Genomic DNA, 17,696 nt, shown 5'->3' with positions numbered 1-17,696 from the left:
GGACGACAGCTGCAAAAGAACTGAATATTGCACTCGCAAACCGTGCCAGTGGCACATCAACACGAAGGAAATCGCAAAACCACTTATCAGTGATGCAAATGCCCGTAACAAGAAAATGTGTTGCCGAAGCCATAAAATCAGGACTATTGATCAATGGAAGAATCACATTTGGTCGGACGTTCCGTGTTGCGCACAGTTTTGAACTAGTGTTCGAGTTTATGTCCTAAGAGTGAAACATGGTGAGGGTCCGGTGCTGATTCAGGCAGCTCTATAGTAGTATTTCATCGATACTCTGCAAGATCACATAGTACCAAGGATTACGTGACCATTTTGGCTGATCAAGTCCATTCCATGGTACAATGTCTGTTCCCCAATGGTTCTGCTACGTTCTAACACAACGGGGCTCCTGTTTAGACAGTTGACATTGTGCAGGACTGGTTTTGTGAGCACGAGGATGACCTGTCTCATCTCTCCTGATCGCCAGTCACCAGATCTCAATGTTATTGAGCCTTCGTGACCTTTCTTGGAGAACAGATGTGTGATCGCTATCCAACTCCATCAACTTTACCTGAACTTGACACTATTTTTCCAGAAGAAGGCTGTAAGACTCCCTTCAAACCATACAGGACCATTATTTATCGTTTCCGAAACAAACGGAAGGGTTTTTGAATGTTATCATGTTTCCTAGACCATATTAGGCGTGGTAATGTGTTGTACACTACTGGCCATTAAAATTGCTACACAACGATGTGCTACAGACGCGAGATTTAGCTGACAGAAATAAGATGCTGTGATTTGCAAATAATTAGCTTTTCAGAGCATTCACACAAGGTTGGCGCCGGTGGTGACACCTACAACGTGCTGACATGAGGAAAGTTTCCAACCGATTTCTCATACACAAACAGAAGTTGACCGGCGTTGCCTGGTGAAACGTTGTTGTGATGCCTCGTGTAAGGAGGAGAAATGCGTACCATCACGTTTCCGACTTTAATAAAGGTCGGATTGTAGCCTATTGCGATTGCGGTCTATCGTATCGCGACACTGCTGCTCGCGTTGGTCGATAACCAATGAGTGTTAGCAGAATATGGAATCGGTGGGTTCAGGAGGGCAATACGGAACGCCGGGCTGGATCCCAACGGCCTCGTATCACTAGCAGTCGAAATGACAGGCATCTTATCCGCATGGCTGTAACGGATCGTGCAGCCACGTCTCGATCCCTGAGTCAACAGATGGGGACGTTTGCAAGACAATAACCATCTGCACGAACAGTTCGACGACGTTTGCAGCAGCATGGACTATCAGCTCGGAGACCATGGCTGCGGTTACCCTTGACGCTGCATCACAGACAGGAGCGCCTACGATGGTGTACTCAACGACGGACCTGGATGCACGAATGGCAAAACGTCATTTTTTCGGATGAATCCAGGTTCTGTTTACAGCATCGTGATGGTCGCATCCGTGTTTGGCGACATCGCGGTGAACGCACATTGGAAGCGTGTATTCGTCATCGCCATACTGGCGTATTACGTGGCATGATGGTATGGGGTGCCATTGGTTGCACGTCTTGGTCACCTCTTGTTCACATTGACGGCACTTTGAACAGTGGACGTTACAATTCAGATGTTTTACGACCCATGGTTCTATCCTTCATTCGATTCCTGCAAAACCTTACATTTCACCAGTATAATGCACGACCGCATGTTGCAGGTCCTGTAAGGGCCTTTCTGGATACAGAAAATGTTCGACTGCTGCCCTGGCCAGCACATTCTCCAGATCTCTTAGAATTGAAAACGTCTGGTCAATGGTAGCCGAGCAACTTGCTCGTCACAATACGTCAGTCACTATTCTTGATGAACTGTGGTATCGTGTTGAAGCTGCATGGGCAGCTGTAGCTGTACACGCCATCCAAGCTCTGTTTGACTCAATGCCCAGGCGTATCAAGGCCGTTATTACGGCGAGAGGTGGTTGTTCTGGTTGCTGATTTCTCAGGATCTATGCACCCAAATTGCGTGAAAATGTATTCAGATGTCAGTTCAAGTATAATATATTTGTCCAATGAATACCCGTTTATCATCTGCATTTCTTGTTGGTGTAGCAATTTTAATCGCCATTAGTGTATTTTTGGTGCCAATGGCTCTGAGCACTATGGGACTTAACATCTGAGGGCATCAGTCCCCCAGAACTTAGAACTACTGAAACCTGACTAACCTAAGGACATCACATACATCCATTCCCGAGGCAGGTTTCGAACCTGTGACTGTAGCAGTCACGCGGTTCCGGACTGAAGCGCCTAGAACCGCTCGGCCACCGCGGCCGGCTGTATATTTGGTGGATCCATATTTTTGTCCACCCTCTGTATGGCTACAAGGAGTCTGCAACAAGTACTCCCTTCTTACAATGCGCCTCTTCTCTTGCGGAATTATTTTAGGTAGACGACATGTGCAACTTACCTTCTGAAAACCGCTGGTGATGTCTGTATACATGGTCGATCACATAAAACTTGCATCATAAATGTTGTGGAAATGGAAAGCGCTATGTAGTGCGGTCCTCATTGAACGATTGGTAGTAAGGGGCTCGTATTTATAGCCAATCAACAGGTTGTAATAACACTTAGAAAGTATGTTTTTTGTGCATACATTCTTTTTTTAAATGGAACAATGCCTATTGACATAAACACACTGAAAAGAGGATAAATTAGAATGTCAGTGCTGTTAGTGCCAGGATTCTATTGCAAGTCGTTTACGAGATGTCGCATTTTGAGAAGTTTCCAGACGGATAATTGCTTGTGCCTTTCAACCTGAGTATTTACTAGGCACAATGTTGTTATGTTTGATTACAGCGTGCTTGTGTGTTCCTTAGTGCACTGCGACTTGCTAGTCAGTATGTAACAGTCTAAGCAGTAGGTCGTGATAGGACGATCGGATTCATGAATGCAGAAAAGGCCGACATGTCCATAGTGTATGGAGGGTGTAGGATCAATGCAGTTCGTCGTTATATGCTATATGCGACAAGATATCGCTATAGACGTCAACTATCTCGGCAGTTATTTATCAAGGGGAAATCAACGTTCTTGCTGCTGTTGCAGTTGAGCTGCACTTTAGGTCCCGCGCAGTCGCACGAGCAAGTGGCAAGAGTCAAGCAGGTATCCTACACATTCTCCATCAACATTGGTCCCATCCCTAACACACGTCTCTTCAGCAAGAGCTGCAGGAAACGATTAGAAGAATGGTGTCAACTTTTGTACGTGGGCTTTAAGACAGGATACTCCAGACGTATCACGTGACGCCACATTTGCAAATAATGGCCAGGTAAACAGCCGTCAGGTGGAACGTCAGGGTACTTGGAGTGTAAACGTGTAGTGTAGGATAGTGAACCTTAGCTGATAGACCCGTTTTTCGTAGACAGAACACAGAACGCACCTGAGTATCGCAGCCTCCTAATAGACTATCTTCCACGGATGCTACATAACGTTCCTGTGCAGACTAGGAGAAAGCTGTGGCACCAAAACGATGGCTGTGCAGCCCGTAGTGCACGAATGACTACAGCATGTCTTCGCAAATTATTTACAAGTCGTTGGACTGGGCGCATAGGACCTGTGCCTTGGCCGGTCCATTCCCCGGATTTGACGCCTGTAGACTCTTTCTGGGGGGAAAGTTGAGAAACGCTGTGTGCAAGGACATACCAGCTACACTCGATGATGTATTACTGTAGCCGTCTCGGACATCTCTGCTGAAGTGCTAGCACTTGTGCAGCTGTCGTCCCATACCAGAGCGGAAGCTATGATGGTCAGTTGTCTCGTTACTGGTCAGAATCCACTTCAGTAGAGTATGCAACTGTCTAGTTCTCTGGTGTGTGCCACCACATGTATTGTACAAGTGTCGGTGTGTGAACTTTTCAAAATACAGTATCTTGTAAACGACTCATAATAGAATCCTCCAACAAACACCCCTGACACTCTAATTTACCCTTCGTTTAGTTTATTAGTGTCAATAAGCATTGTTCCATTTAAAAAAGTGTATGTTTGCACAAACACACAGTTTCTAAGTATTATTACTATCTGTTAATTGGCTAACAATACGAGCCCTTGATCATCGATACATTCTGTGCAAACTGCAGATTAATAGTGCTTTCCATTTCAGCAACATTTGCGGTCCAAGTTTTAGGTGTGTTGTGTACATAGTTCCACGTAGTCAGCGCGTACACAACTTTCCCACTAGAGCGCGCCCCGCTAAGCACAACAGCGCAGGCGCAGCGCTCGTCTGTCTCCGCTCTACGAGATGGCGCTACCTTAGAGACAGACCAAATTCTGCTTCCGCCGATCCGCGTATTAATATGTCACGCAGTCAATGAGATTGCTGCTAACGTAGAACCTTTCCTCCTCGCGGATCACACTCGTGCAGTGATACCTGAATGCTCGAGGTATTATAACGAGTGTACAGGCCTCCGATTAGTCAGTCTGCATTAGTCTGTAGTCAAGTTTCAGTCTGCGCCTAATAAGATTATCATATTCCTGTACATAGCCATGAAGAGAAATGTATAGACACTCTGCCAAGTATCAGAGATATGTGAGAATAAGATTAACGTACCAAGACCAAAGGAACTTCAGACTGTCAATTGTAAACAGCATCCAGAATCAAGTTACGTAATATGTTTTTTATTATTTTAATAAATATGTGTGAAAATCAATCAAGTTCTGTTTAAAGTTGGTCACCGTCAATCTGCTACTCTAAGCGTGCAAGTGGCATTTCTGTCTGACCTAACGGTAGAAGATAAACACGCCACTATAAGACCACGAGACATATTGCTGACACTTGCCTACTTCGTTAGAGCGACAAGTCAAATAATCTGATGGTGTGTGTACCGAAGGTCTTAGAGTACGCACACCACAAGGTGATTGACCCTGTATCTGAATTATTTCAGCTGTTCTCCTATTATAACACCATGACATTTTGAATTTGCTTGTAAAATGATCCACTGATGAGTAGAACTGCTATTAAGTATACATAGTCCTCTTTCGTCTAGAAACAATGGCGAGAACATACGTCAAGTGAAGGAAAATTTCATACGAAAAGAATAACCGCAGTTTGTCGACTTTGGTATAAAACTATTGATCAGACTGTTGATACCATTTCAATATTGTCAACGCGACACTGTATTTGGTGCGTGTACTGTAAAAATTTCACAGCAAATCTATGCAATTTAGACGTTTTATTTACGAGATTAATACGGATAGTGTTGTCGCGCGTACTTCACCGTTTTTTCCAATTGCCGTGCCATTTCATTCCCGGACTGTGATGCATCTGTTATCAGTATCTGTAGGAAACGCAGAACATGTATTCTCTCCTGACATTACGTCAGTGGTGTTCCGCAATAGTCTTAGCGTCGGACGACATGTATAACTTACTTTTTTGAGTCCCCCGTACATTTTTACCGGTCTGGTTTGGGAATGATGGGACAGGTCGGCGTCCATAACTTTATAACTGGAACGGTCCTGGTATTATCCTTAAGTAATTTGAAGAAGCCACGGAAAACCTAAATCAGGATGGTTGTATGTAGATTGTAACCTCCATCCTGAATTCAGTAATAGGTAGAGCGTAGACTTCTATATCAAGGATTTTGCTAAAGTTGAGGCAGTTGCTACTTATGTTGTTGACAGTGTCATGCCGACGTAATGGTGCTTTTCTGCTCCACGAGACTTGCCTCGTGAAATAGTTGCGCAAGGTTGTTTCGTATTGTGTAAGTGCAACTTTGATGCTGCTACTGCCAAGCTTCAAGCCAGACACGTCTTTTCTACAGCTACATACGTAATTCGCAGGCCACCTTACGGTGTTGAACGCGAGTGTTCTGCTGCGAAACCAGTCCCCACAATCACCATCCCAGGTCACGTAGTAAAGTGAACCGACGCTTTCAGATATCGATCCAGCCGTATAAAATTTTGGATTCGCTTGTGGGCAACGTAGCGTGCCGAACTCGGCATGAACACCATATTCGTCATCACATTAATCGTCATCTATGCTGCAAATGACGACTGTTAGATCCTAATGGTAACCTCCAAACCTCCACAATTCGCGGAATAATTATTTCTGACTCAACTGTTTGTATGTTTTATTTTCAGTGTAGTGGAGTGGAGAAGAATACCAGTCGCTTCTGTTATGTGCATGTGAAGGAGTGTGGAGTTTACACTGATGAATAAACTGCATGTATAGACAATTACGACTTTATTAATAAGGAAACCAGAGATGTGTTAATCACTTTGTAACATGAGTAATGCTTTGATACCACAGTAGAATAGTAGGGAACTCTCTTGACTCGTCAGTGACTACTTGTGAGTGCTCTCAGATCACTGGCTGATACGACGGCTGCCTTCACTGCGCCGTCTGCTCGGCTTGTGCGGTGAGAGTCTGCAGGAGGTTCGCCCTCTTCACTTTGCCCACCACCGTCCTAGGGATGGATGACACAAAGTGGACGCCGCCCCGTAGGTGCTTGTACGGGTAGCTGGACAGCTTGTCTGGAACACATACACAGGGTGCCGTTTCATCGTTGCTTTTCAGATAGACAAATTTATGGTTATATTTTTCGTGCATTTAATGCAACAGGACTGACATGCATCACATATCGCATAAACACAGTTAAAAAAACTAAATCATCTTATCAGTTAGGAGGGAAACGTATTTTGATTAATGCACTACCACTGACATACATCTTTTTCAAAACAGCAAGCATACAACAGTAACGTTAAAAGGACCAAAATAAACTTCACAGTTCATCATTAACCTCTTACCGTCCACTACTGGATACAAAGCTATTCCAAGATCCTGCACACATTACCGTCATCTGTTTTTGGCATCCATATTTTTTATGCTTATTTTTATATTTTCAATCCATTTGAAATGAGGTCAACCTCTAGCTCTTTTCTCATCACGTAGGATCCAACACAGTCTTATTCGTCCATCTCCTATCCTTTGTCACACTATATGACCAGCCCCATTCCATTTATTTATTCAAAGGTCATTAACCGCATCTGGCATCGAAATGAATCGATGGTAACAGGTGAAAATTTGTGTCGGATTGGGACTCGAACCCGGATCTCCCGCTTGACTCCAGCGACCGCTTCGGCCATTCGAATACGCTTCCCATCCGACAAAAATCCCAGCTTGTTACACACTGCTATCATGGCGTCACATACACATCAACCCAGTTCTCGCCATTTCGGATTGAATGGATTTTTGGTCGACGTCACATTATATATATATATATATATATATATATATATATATATATATATATATATATACATATATATATATATTCCTGCGGACATGTGTAGCATTTGTAGATTTAGATAAGCTTTTTGAGGATGTTGACTGGATACAGTTTTTGAAATTCTGAAGATAGCAGCAATAAAATACTCAAGGCGAAAGTTTACCTATGATTTCTGTAGAAACCAGACTGTAGTTATAAGATTCAAAAGGAATGAAAAGGTCATAGTTATTGAGACAGACGGGAGATATAACTCTAGCCTAACCGCAATTTTATTCAATCTGTGCGTCGACAAAGCAGTAAAGAAACCCAAGGGCGAGAGGTGAACTAAGTTCACGGAGAAGAAATGTGAAAACGTGAAGTTCTTCTATGATAGTGTAATTCTTTCAGAGACAGCAAGGGCTTGGAAGAGAAGTTGAACGGAACGGGTGGAGTCTTGAAAAAATATTCTAATATAAACACGAATAAAAGTAAAGCAAGGATAATGGAATGCAATGGAATTAATACAGGCGATGCTGAGGGAATCAGATTAGGAAATGAGACAGTGAAAGTAGTAAATAAGTTTTGACATCCGTGTAGTAGATTAAGTGATGGCATAAGTGGAGAGGATTTGAAATGCAGTCTGGCGATGTGGTGCTACAGAAAAATGATGATGATTGGATAGTATACGGGATAAGTAATAAAGAGATACTTAATATAATTGGGGAAGAAAGAAATTTATGGCACAACTTGAGTAAAAAAGGGATCCACTGATATGATACACCATGAAGTATAAAGGAATGGGAAAGGAGAGGGGACGAAGGCTTCATCACAGTAACGAAATGGATCAAATGGATGTCTTTCGCAGTACGGAAGAGTTGAGGCTTATACAGGACTAATTAGCGTGGAGAACTACAACAAATCATTTCTGAACGGTAAAACTATTTTAAACATTCACCTAAGCTGTAAAACTCTTTATACGGTAGACCTTTCGTCGTGTATCACATTACATTGCTGGCCAGTTTTGGCAATCTCTAATTGTTGCTACGGTCTTACGCCACGTCATGTGGGCCTGTATGGCCACATGATATCACTGTACTAGTCCAAGTCGCACCCAGCCTCTTGGTGCATCAATCACTTCCCCATGATCGACTACTGCTTCCTGCGGAGTGCGTCTATCATTGGGCCAAAGAGTGGGAAGGCTGAAGGTCTGAGATGCGGGCTGTAAGGTGGATGAGGAACACTGTGAGCTCCTGCCGGGTGCGCAGCGATGAACAGGCTGAAGTCGTTTCTTCCGTTTCCTGAGGGTAGCAAAATACACTCCTGGAAATTGAAATAAGAACACCGTGAATTCATTGTCCCAGGAAGGGGAAACTTTATTGACACATTCCTGGGGTCAGATACATCACATGATCACACTGACAGAACCACAGGCACATAGACACAGGCAACAGAGCATGCACAATGTCGGCACTAGTACAGTGTATATCCACCTTTCACAGCAATGCAGGCTGCTATTCTCCCATGGAGACGATCGTAGAGATGCTGGATGTAGTCCTGTGGAACGGCTTGCCATGCCATTTCCACCTGGCGCCTCAGTTGGACCAGCGTTCGTGCTGGACGTGCAGACCGCGTGAGACGACGCTTCATCCAGTCCCAAACATGCTCAATGGGGGACAGATCCGGAGATCTTGCTGGCCAGGGTAGTTGACTTACACCTTCTAGAGCACGTTGGGTGGCACGGGATACATGCGGACGTGCATTGTCCTGTTGGAACAGCAAGTTCCCTTGCCGGTCTAGGAATGGTAGAACGATGGGTTCGATGACGGTTTGGATGTACCGTGCACTATTCAGTGTCCCCTCGACGATCACCAGTGGTGTACGGCCAGTGTAGGAGATCGCTCCCCACACCATGATGCCGGGTGTTGGCCCTGTGTGCCTCGGTCGTATGCAGTCCTGATTGTGGCGCTCACCTGCACGGCGCCAAACACGCATACGACCATCATTGGCACCAAGGCAGAAGCGACTCTCATCGCTGAAGACGACACGTCTCCATTCGTCCCTCCATTCACGCCTGTCGCGACACCACTGGAGGCGGGCTGCACGATGTTGGGGCGTGAGCGGAAGACGGCCTAACGGTGTGCGGGACCGTAGCCCAGCTTCATGGAGACGGTTGCGAATGGTCCTCGCCGATACCCCAGGAGCAACAGTGTCCCTAATTTGCTGGGAAGTGGCGGTGCGGTCCCCTACGGCACTGCGTAGGATCCTACGGTCTTGGCGTGCATCCGTGCGTCGCTGCGGTCCGGTCCCAGGTCGACGGGCACGTGCACCTTCCGCCGACCACTGGCGACAACATCGATGTACTGTGGAGACCTCACGCCCCACGTGTTGAGCAATTCGGCGGTACGTCCACCCGGCCTCCCGCATGCCCACTATACGCCCTCGCTCAAAGTCCGTCAACTGCACATACGGTTCACGTCCACGCTGTCGCGGCATGCTACCAGTGTTAAAGACTGCGATGGAGCTCCGTATGCCACGGCAAACTGGCTGACACTGACGGCGGCGGTGCACAAATGCTGCGCAGCTAGCGCCATTCGACGGCCAACACCGCGGTCCCTGGTGTGTCCGCTGTGCCGTGCGTGTGATCATTGCTTGTACAGCCCTCTCGCAGTGTCCGGAGCAAGTATGGTGGGTCTGACACACCGGTGTCAATGTGTTCTTTTTTCCATTTCCAGGAGTGTACATTCAGAATTGATCGTTGGACATAAGGGCGGTCATCAAACAGAATAACCTCTTCAGAGACCCAGAAGACCATCGACATGCCTTTACCGGCAGAGAGAGTGGCTTTGGACTTTTTCTTCGGAGGAAGGGTGGTGTGGCACTGTTTTGTTTCCAGTTCGAAGTGATGAACCCATCTTTCATCGCCTGTGGCGATATTCGGCAAAAAATGGTCACTATTAGCCCTGCACCTCGCAAGCAGTTCTGCACAGATGGTCCTTCGTTGGTTTGTATGGTCTTCTGTTAGGCGGCGAGGAACCCGGAGGGGGCACATCTTTGAGTACTCCAACTTGTGGACGAGCGCGTCAGTACTAGCAACAGAGCCGTCCAGTTGTGCACCGAGATGTTCGTTTGTGGTCCGTCGGTCACCTCGGACGAGTGTCTGCACGCTCCAGCATTGCAGGAACCGTAGCTGTGTGCGGACGGTCGGCACGCGGGAGATCGAACGGGTTTGCGCGACCTTGTTCTCTATGACCACCCAACGACTCACCGTGCTTTTGTTTACTGCCATGTCTCCGTAGAGATTCTGCAAGCGCCTATGAATATCCGCAAAGCTCTGGTTTTCCGATAAACGAAACTCCGTAACAAACAGCTCGCTGCTTGGAACGTACCTCCGTTACAGACACCATTCTTAAGGCTACGGTAGTGACGCCACCTGTCGGAACTTTATGAAACTATAGAGACTGAATCGGGAATATTCCTCGATGTACCACAACGAATTCCGCATTTTTTCAATCGAAATTTGCTGAGAAAAAATCTGCCGCTCTTCTTATTGCTCACATTTTCTCACTTCGTGAGACGTATTGGCAGGACTATGTTGTCCAACCCTTCCTGGAATGTATTCTCCCGCATTTTTTCAATCGAAATTGGCCGGGGAAAACGTGTGTTGCATTACTTATTGAACGCCCCCTGCATCACAAATAGGACACACGCATCACCGATGCATCTGCATTTGAAAATGGCCACATGGAATGTGATAGATGATACGATAAAAACCACCTAGCGTATGGAATCTGACAGCCTAGGTGGATTTTAAAAATGTTTTTATCATTCAGAATTTAAGGCGAGGCTGTGGCCCTTCACACGAAGAAACTAATTCATCAAAACCAGTTTTCGAACTGAAGATCGCATTAACCATGGTCTATCACATACTCAATATTTTTCCCTGCCTTCTTTTTGGGCCCAACACCCAACTTTCCCAATACTCGTTGGACAGCCAGCAACCCGCATCCGTTAGACAGAACTGCGAGTATACGTCCGAAATATTAATTTAACAGTACGTTTTTCTTCTAAATGTCAAGTCTTTAAGTCCTAGAAATTTAGTGTAGACACGTAGTCTTTTTTTATACATAAACGCGATCATTTTCTACGAAGATATTTAGAAAATTTGTTTCATAAGCAACCGAAGAGCAAATCCCCCTTTAAAGGAACATCACGATAATGCCATGTAACACAGCCTCAACCCTCGGTAACGGCCTCAGTTCGGCGAAGAAGGGAGGCGACAAGTTGCTTCATGTATGCCATATCCATCAGAAGAAACTCAGTGATTAGATCCCCTAATGCCGCAAGGCAACGGTCATGTTTATTGCTACGTTTCACCAGACATTTTGTACGGGATGAAGATGGGGTCATTTGACGCACCAGTCGTTGTGCGATACGGTCCCTGAACGTTCGCCACCCCAGAGACGTCAACGTTCAGCGCTACGAACACGGCTGTTGTCATCTTGGAAAGTACCGGTATCTCCAGCGTACTCATCATGAAGTTGTAGAACAAAGGGCAACACTTGGTCAGTGAGGATGTAGATGTAAACATATCGGCTTATATTAAATAGGGATACAGTTCCTAATGTTCTGTAAAATTATGTTTACTAGTATCACCTGTAGTCGAAATTCGACCAGTTGTGTCGATGTCATAAAAATATAACTGCCCATCACAGGGAGAATGACCATAGGTTGAAGTCATTGGACATGATCTATCTTGAATTGATACACTCCACGTAAAAGTGTGTCTGAAATTTTAGTCTCAGAACTGACCACAGCAAATACTGCATTGTAGCTAAGAATACGAGTATTATTGAAATAATTCTTTGATTTATCTTTAATTGTTTGATCATTTGAAGTGAGTCCCTCATACAGTGTCTTGAAAAATAAATTTGTGTTAACAGCGGTAAATTATATTTCCCTTATGACAATACAAAGTGAATGTCGTTGTATCATGTAAAGTAATGTCAGTTGCGAAATGTTTTGCATCACAAAATCAGCATTGTAAATTCATCAAATCGCAATTATAACTCTCAAAATTATATGGAATTGCATTCAGTGCACATCTAAACTTATGTTTCGAAACAATAACAGAATTATCATTACTGATGTCCACTATATTCCTACTACTTTGTCTACGCAAAGATTGTGTGTCTCTAGCTCTTTGTCTTTCAGGCCGACCCGTTACCATTTTTCTTCGAGGTACAGCTTAAAACAAGTGTAGTTTCCGTGTAAAAAGGGAAGTCGTAGCTATTTAAGCTGATGAAATTGAAAATTAGGAACGAAGTTCAGATTTTATGGTAACGCCCTCAAATGAAGACAGAGTTAGTTCCTTTATCTTTAGACAAAAGTTAGCGAGAAAACGACACCATTAAACAACGTAATGTACAGTCTTGTGTTTCCCGCGAAAGCTTCGTTATGTCGCCGTTTTGTTTTCCTCTGCTGACAACATCAATGAGCTCGCAATTGTGGCATTGTAGCTGCCGGTTATACACTGATAAGCCAGAAAATTATTATTACCTATCTAATAGCCGATATGTCCACTTTTGACAAGGATGGCAGCGGCAACGTGTCGTGGCATGGAAGCAATGAGGCTTCGGGAGGTCGCTGGAGGGATCTGGCACCATATCTGCACACCCAAGTCACCTAATCCCCTTAAATTCCGAGGACGGTGTGTGTGTGTGTGTGGGGGGGGGGGGCGATGAGCTGTGACGTCACGATCAATCACATCCCAGATGTGTTCAGTCGGATCCAAATCTGGCGAGATGGGGGGGCCACTACATCAACTGGAACTCGCCACTGTGTCCCACGACCTAGTCCATCTCTCTTCTGATCTTGTGACATGGCGCATTGTCTTGTTGGAAAATGCCACTGCCGCAGAGAAACACGATGGTCATGAAGGGGTGTACGTGGTCTGCAGCCAGTCTACAGTTCTCCTTGGCCATCATGATGACTTGCACGAGCTCCACTGGACACACAGATGCCCACGTGAACGTTTCCCATATCATAATGGAGCTGCCGCCAGCTTATCTCCGTCCCTCAGGAGCTGTTTCCCTGGAAGAAGACGGATTTGCGCCCTCCCATCGGCATGGTGAAAAAGATATCGGGATTCATCAGACTATGCGAAGCCCTAGCACTGCGCCAGTGTCACAGGAGGCTGTCAGAAGACGGAAGAGTTGCTAATTTTGCGAAGAAAGAGGAATATCACTTTCGCTTTGAGTGTTGTTCTATGCTTTATTTACATAACATTTTCTCTGATGATGTTATTACTGCTAATGTAGGCGAAATATATTGCCTTTAGATAGACGCAGACGTTGTGGATTATTGCTGAGTGGGTCATTGTCGGTCTTCAATGGACATAATTCCGGGTTCGACCCCAGTTGGTCTTGTGACTTTTTGTTCGTCAGTTATCGCTTCTTTCATTTCCGCAAACGATATATTAATGTGAATAATGTCAAACTGCGCTTTGATTTGGATTCTACGCTGGGCTGTAGGCTCTCCTATAACTGGCTCGATAAATCAGTTATGGGGTCAGAGGAAAGCAGCTCCGACATGCGTATACGTAATAAACCATTGTATCGCTCAAGCCAACCTTCAGGATAAGGACAACTTTATTTCCTTGTGTCATGACGAAGATCGGATGCGGAGCAGTTGTTTTCAAAATCAGAGAAATGGAAAAGTTTTCTTCCCGTGTGGAAACGTCGATTTTTTATGAGTCACTCCAAGTTTGAAATCCAGCAGTGTGTTTTCTTTTAATAAAAATGGCCAAAGTCAGAACTGCTCCCTTATTAGACGTTCTCGATTTTTTCTAATCTTCACGTCAAAACCAACGATATTATTTCCACTTTAAATCCAGTCTCCATCTGTGACCCTTACCGTTTCCTTATAACAGTCTCTTAGTTTTAGAAAACAAAATTTGCTTATATACTAGCAGAAATAGCAGTAATTTTAGACAGTTTTCTTCTTTCCTGCATTTCTAATTGTTGTGAAGCACACACGAATACCATTATCGTGGTCGATTTTAGCAGTAAAATGCATCAAAAACTTCTGACGTGAAGAGAAGGTAATCACTTGGACTCACCTAACTGAACTTCCCACCCTTTCCGACCAGCTAGAGAAAATAGGAGACACTGCCTCCGGAACACCCAGCTCACGACTGGCTCCTGTTATGGTGTGACGAACCCGTTTCTTGAGAACGATAATTGATCCCAGTTCCAACTCCCTCACATATGATTCTAGCTCACAGTAGTACCGAGTTTTACTAATCCACTTTTGTTGATGGCTCTTCACTGAATGAGCTTAGAGCCACACTTACCTGTCTGGCTAGAAAGGAAATGATACTAATGTGCCTACGAGAGTAACTTCTCTCTGCAATCTTAATTACTCATTGCCGGTGCACATCACCCCAGTTTTGAGTAATTTGGGCGTTTTCAGTGGTTTTTGCAGTTTTCAGGACATCAGAGTATTGAATCGCTAGTTTCGGATTTCAGTGGTAGGCTGCCGCTGGCGCTAGTCCCTTACGTACCAGCCACCAGGTCGACGAGCTGTTGTCGCGTGACGGAGGCGCCGGGCCGCAGGACGACGAAGCCGGTGGGGTGCTCCGTGTCTGTGGGGTGCGGCTTCCCCAGCACCACGGCGTCCGCCACGGCCGGGTGCGAGACCAGCACAGACTCGATCTCTGAGGGAGACACCTGCAAAACAACGTAGGGAACACACTGTTTACTGGACACCGGGACTTCACTGTGAGTGCAAGCACACTTTCAGAAGGCAACATACAGGGTGTGTAAATAAAGTTTCAAGACAGATCTTATCCTGAGTAGCGGTGCGCGCGCAGACCTGTCTCGCCACCTGCGCCAGGTGGTGGGGGGTGTTGGGTAAACGAGCCAAGTATCCGCATTCGCCGGCGAAACGCTGGAGTGAAAACATCGCATGTGCAGAGACTGTGTGTTTCGAAACGTCGTCGAGAAATCGCAGCGTCCAAAATGCAGCGCCTCTTGGAGCAGCGGTGTCCTATCAAATTTTGTGTAAAACTGAACAAAACCGGTACAGAAACGTTAAAAAGGACTCAAAAGGCCTCTAAAGAATACTCCGTGTCAGATGTCATGGTTTTCATGTGGCACAAGAGGTTCAAAGATGGCCGCGAAGACTTGGAGGACAATGAACGCTCTGGAAGACGTTCAACGAGGCAAACTGACGAAAATCTGGCCAAAATGCATCAAATTTTAAACAGTATCCGACGTCTCAGAATCAGAATAATTGCAGATGAAGTGGGTTAGAATCACCAAACTGTATTTTAGCTGGTGACAGAAGATCTGATGATGAGAAAAGTGTGTGCGAAACTTGTCCCTAAAGTGCTCTCGGATGAACAGAAGGACTGGCGCCTGGAAGTTTCGCAGGAAATGCTTGAACGTTTACAAACCGAACCTGATTTTTTGGACGAAGTGGTCACTGGTGAGGAGACCTGGGTCATCGAATACGATCCAGAGTCGAAGAGGCAAATCTTGGAGTGGCACACCACCTCATCACAAACTCGAAGAAAGCTTGTATCAGCAAGTCACGTGTGAAAAGCATGCTCATTGCTTCCTTTGACGCAAAAGCAGTGATCCACAAAGTGTTTGCGCCTGTCGGACAGACTGTCAATGGTCAGTATTATACTGGAGTGGTCCGCCGTTTAAGGGATCGAGTCCACCGAACTCGCCAGGAGAAGAAGGAGGACTGGGTGCTCCACCACGACAAGGCGACCGTTCACACCTGCTTCGCTGGACTGAATTTTTGACCCGGTTCAATGTGGCAGCGCTGCCGCAGCCACCCTATAGCTCCAACCTCGCCCCAAGTGTTCCCCCAGATGAAGAGAGGCCTGAAAGGGAAGTAGTTTGACGGCGTCACATCGGTCCAAAAGGCTTCGACGAGGGTTTTGAACAGCATTCCGGTTAAGGAGTTCCAGGGAGCCTACCAGCAGTGGAAATATCGCTGGCAGCGATGTCTGCATTCTCAAGGCACATATTCTGAAGAACTTTAGTCCGATGTATCAAAATATTCAATAAATTTTGTGTTCTGAGACCAGTCTTGAAACTTTATTTACACACCCTGTATTCCAAATGCAATTAAAAAATTGCCTGTCAGCTCCCGTCGCGGGTCCTTCGGCCGACGTTTGTTCGATGATTTTTCTGAAATTTCACCAGCACAAGTGGCTGGCATTGTCAAAGCTTAACGCTCCATTTGCCGACATGGAAGTACCTGCTGTAGACAAGAGCTATCACACCTGCTTGTTCAGAGAAGCCATAAAAATACACAAACAGTTTTCCGACCATGAAACTCATTGGCAAATGTGGGTGGACTGCCCTCATTTAGCACCTTCAGAACTCCATGGCTTTGGGCCTACGAAAGATGGACTATGTGGTCGACATGTTCCAGTCTCAGATGTTGTTGTTTTTGTCTTCAGTCCTGAGACTGGTTTGATGCAGCTCTCCATGCTACTCTATCCTGTGGAAGCTTCTTCAACTCCCAGTACTTACTGCAACCTACATCCTTCTGAATCTGCTTAGTGTATTCATCTCTTGGTCTCCCTCTACGATTTTTACCTTCCACGCTGCCCTCCAATGCTAAATTTGTGATCCCTTGATGCCTCAGAACATGTCCTACCAACCGGTCCCTTCTTCTTGTCAAGTTGTGCCACAAACTCCTCTTCTCCCCAATTCTATTCAATACCTCCTCATTAGTTATGTGATCTACCCATCTAAGCTTCAGCATTCTTCTGTAGCACCACATTTCGAAAGCTTCATTCTCTTCTTGTCCAAACTATTTATCGTCCATGTTTCACTTCCATACATGGCTACACTCCATACAAATACTTTCAGAAACGACTTCCTGACACTTGAATTAATACTCGATGTTAACAATTTTCTCTTCTTCAGAAACGCTTTCCTTGCCATTGCCAGTCTACATTTGATATCCTCTCTACTTCGACCATCATCAGTTATTTTGCTCCCCAAATAGCAAAACTCCTTTACTACTTTAAGTGTCTCATTTCCTAATCTAGTTCCCTCAGCATCACCTGACTTAATTCGACTACATTCCATTATCCTCGTTTTGCTTTTGTTGATGTTCATCTTATATCCTCCTTTCAAGACACTATCCATTCCGTTCAACTGCTCTTCCAAGTCCTTTGCTGTCTCTGACAGAATTACAATGTCATCGGCGAACCTCAACGTTTTTATTTCTTCTCTATGGACTTTAATACCCACTTCGAATTTTTCTTTTGTTTCCTTTACTGCTTGTTCAACATACAGATTGAATAACATCGGGGACAGGCTACAACCCTGTCTCAGTCCCTTCCCAACCGCTGCTTCCCTTTCGTGCCCCTCGACTCTTATAACTGCCATCTGGTTTCTGTACAGATTGTAAATAGCCTTTCGCTC

The 17,696-nt window shown here is 45.3% G+C and overlaps 1 protein-coding gene across 1 annotated transcript in view; it reads right to left on the bottom strand.

Moving 5' to 3' along the window:
- Window positions 1–6,201: 6,201 nt before the first annotated feature.
- LOC126095480 (probable 4-coumarate--CoA ligase 1) overlaps window positions 6,202–17,696 on the bottom strand; it is a 165,161-nt gene continuing 153,666 nt past the window's right edge. The window contains exons 8-9 of the mRNA XM_049910271.1: window positions 14,804–14,969; window positions 6,202–6,508 (exon numbers count right to left, since the gene is read on the bottom strand). Of these exons, the coding sequence (XP_049766228.1) occupies window positions 6,366–6,508; window positions 14,804–14,969 (309 nt within the window). The 3' untranslated portion in view covers window positions 6,202–6,365. The remainder of the gene's footprint in view (window positions 6,509–14,803; window positions 14,970–17,696) is intronic.

The sequence above is a fragment of the Schistocerca cancellata genome, chromosome 8, assembly GCF_023864275.1.
Source record: "Schistocerca cancellata isolate TAMUIC-IGC-003103 chromosome 8, iqSchCanc2.1, whole genome shotgun sequence".
NCBI classification, from domain to species: Eukaryota; Metazoa; Arthropoda; class Insecta; order Orthoptera; family Acrididae; genus Schistocerca; species Schistocerca cancellata.
The sequence above is the reverse complement of the archived record's forward strand: the minus strand, read 5'-3'. Positions and strand labels throughout refer to the sequence as shown.